Below are 2,073 nucleotides of genomic sequence, written 5' to 3' on the forward strand. Positions count from 1 at the left end.
GGGGAGAAAGACTCAATGTCGTAAATATGTGCTATAAACGTCGGGAACAGATAGCCTCAGAGAAAACTGTTGGTGATAGTCATAGAGACGACGTACCGGCCACGTGGCTGTCCAAGCGACCAGCCCCGACCGTAAATTCATGCAGAATCATTCTCTCATTCAGAGAAACTTTTCTCTTGTGATTCGTTGAACAAGTACATTTGAAGTTCTTCGAGCCCAGCTGATTAGGCTTACTTGTTTAATCTTTAATCCTGTCTAGATCTAGTGTTTTACGGCATTTATGGGTGTCGCGCATCAGGCCTTGATCTGACAAAACATTACATGCAGTCACTCAAACCCCTGTCAGAAACCTTCTCTCAAAGATACATTTCCAGTGACCAATCAAAAAACATTTCAGTCCCCCGCCCCCAATCCCCCCCCAAACTTTTTACCGACCAGTCCTAGATATCTAGATGTAGACCTATGTGTCAGTGGAAAGTTGGATGTGAAAACGCTGTCCATCACTCTCTTTGTTCGCCGAGAGGGGCAAGCTCACCGATTTTCTAGGCTTGTCTCACTAACGCAGGCTGTGCAGGTTGTCGCAGGCTGTGCAGGTTGTCGTGAAAATGTCCCTTTGTCAAGCTTGACCTGTCGGCGTGTTTCGCAGATCGGAGCGTGCGTTTAGCGGGAGTGACCGTGCGTTTAGAGGGAGTGACCGTGCGTTTGTACGTCTAAATTCTAAAGTAAAAAACGCGTCAGATGACGAAAGCTTGCGTTTGAGCGGAGCGTGCTTTTGTATGAGGTGCGTTTAGGCGGAGACTACTGTATGTACACGTGTGTCATGTGTGTGTGTGTATGTACACCTGTGTCGTGTGTGTGTGTACATGTGTGTGTGTGTGCGTATGTATGTGTGTATGTCCATGTGTGTCGTGTGTATGTACACGTGTGTCATGTGTGTGTGTGCGTATGTACGTGTGTATGTACACCTGTGTCGTGTGTCCCCCCCCAGATTTGCCAAGCTGATCAATCTGTACAAACACCTGCACACGCAGCACAGCGACATCATGCCTAAGTGTGTCGTGTGTGTGCGTATGTACGTGTGTATGTACATGTGTGTATGTACATGTATGTACATGTGTGTGTGTGTGTATGTACGTGTGTGTGTGTATGTACGTGTGTATGTACACGTGTGTCCCCCCCCCAGATTTGCCAAGCTGATCAACCTGTACAAACACCTGCACACCCAGCACAGCGACATCATGCCTAAGTGTGTTGTGTGTGTGTACATGTGTGTGTTATATGTACACGTGTGTCGTGTGTATGTACACGTGTGTACGTGTGTATGTACACGTGTGTCGTGTGTACGTGTGTATGTACACATGTGTCGTGTGTATGTACACGTGTGTCGTGTGTATGTACAAGTGTGTCGTGTGTGTGTGTGTACATGTGTGTGTGTAAGTACACGTGTGTCGTGTGTCCCCCCAGATTCGCCAAGCTGATCAACCTGTACAAACACCTGCACACCCAGCACAGCGACATCATGCCTGCAGAGAAGGAGGGCAACTACTACTGTGTGGTCTGTGAGTTCTCCACCACCACCAAGAAGAACCTGCTGGTGCACATGAGGAGGTGAGTCGGTGCTTCACTTACGTCCTCCTTATTTATCTTCATTTTTTTCTTTGTATATTACTATCTTGGCACTTGTATGCTCTAATTGAATTGAAAGTGCCGTAAAACTCTGACTAAGACTAAAAAACTAATAAATCCTCTTTGCACAAGCGAAACGCTGTTGCTAGCTGACAAAATGTTTCAACTTTTCGAATACTCCACAATCTCAAAAGTCTTGTCAGACAGCAGTAGAACTTTTCCCATAACTGACAGCAGTAGACTTTTCCCATAACTGACAGCTGTAGAACTTTTCCCATAACTGACAGCTGTAGAACTTTTCCCATAACTGACAGCTGTAGAACTTTTCCCATAACTGACAGCTGCCTCAGTTTTTGGCCTGTCCTTTCAGATGACAGAGGTGAGATTAGAGAGAATTGTCTGTTGATTGTTGATGGTTATTTCAGACATAGTGTTTGGGGGGGGGGG

The 2,073-nt window shown here is 46.2% G+C and overlaps 1 protein-coding gene across 1 annotated transcript in view; it reads left to right on the forward strand.

Moving 5' to 3' along the window:
• LOC101855292 overlaps positions 1 to 2,073 on the forward strand; it is a gene marked incomplete at its 3' end in the record, with an annotated part of 41,206 nt that overhangs the window by 34,189 nt on the left and 4,944 nt on the right. The window contains 1 exon segment of the mRNA XM_035972524.1: positions 1,465 to 1,608. Coding sequence (XP_035828417.1) covers positions 1,465 to 1,608 — 144 coding nt within the window.

Source organism: Aplysia californica, unplaced genomic scaffold (genome assembly GCF_000002075.1).
Source record: "Aplysia californica isolate F4 #8 unplaced genomic scaffold, AplCal3.0 scaffold00728, whole genome shotgun sequence".
Classification (NCBI taxonomy): domain Eukaryota; kingdom Metazoa; phylum Mollusca; class Gastropoda; order Aplysiida; family Aplysiidae; genus Aplysia; species Aplysia californica.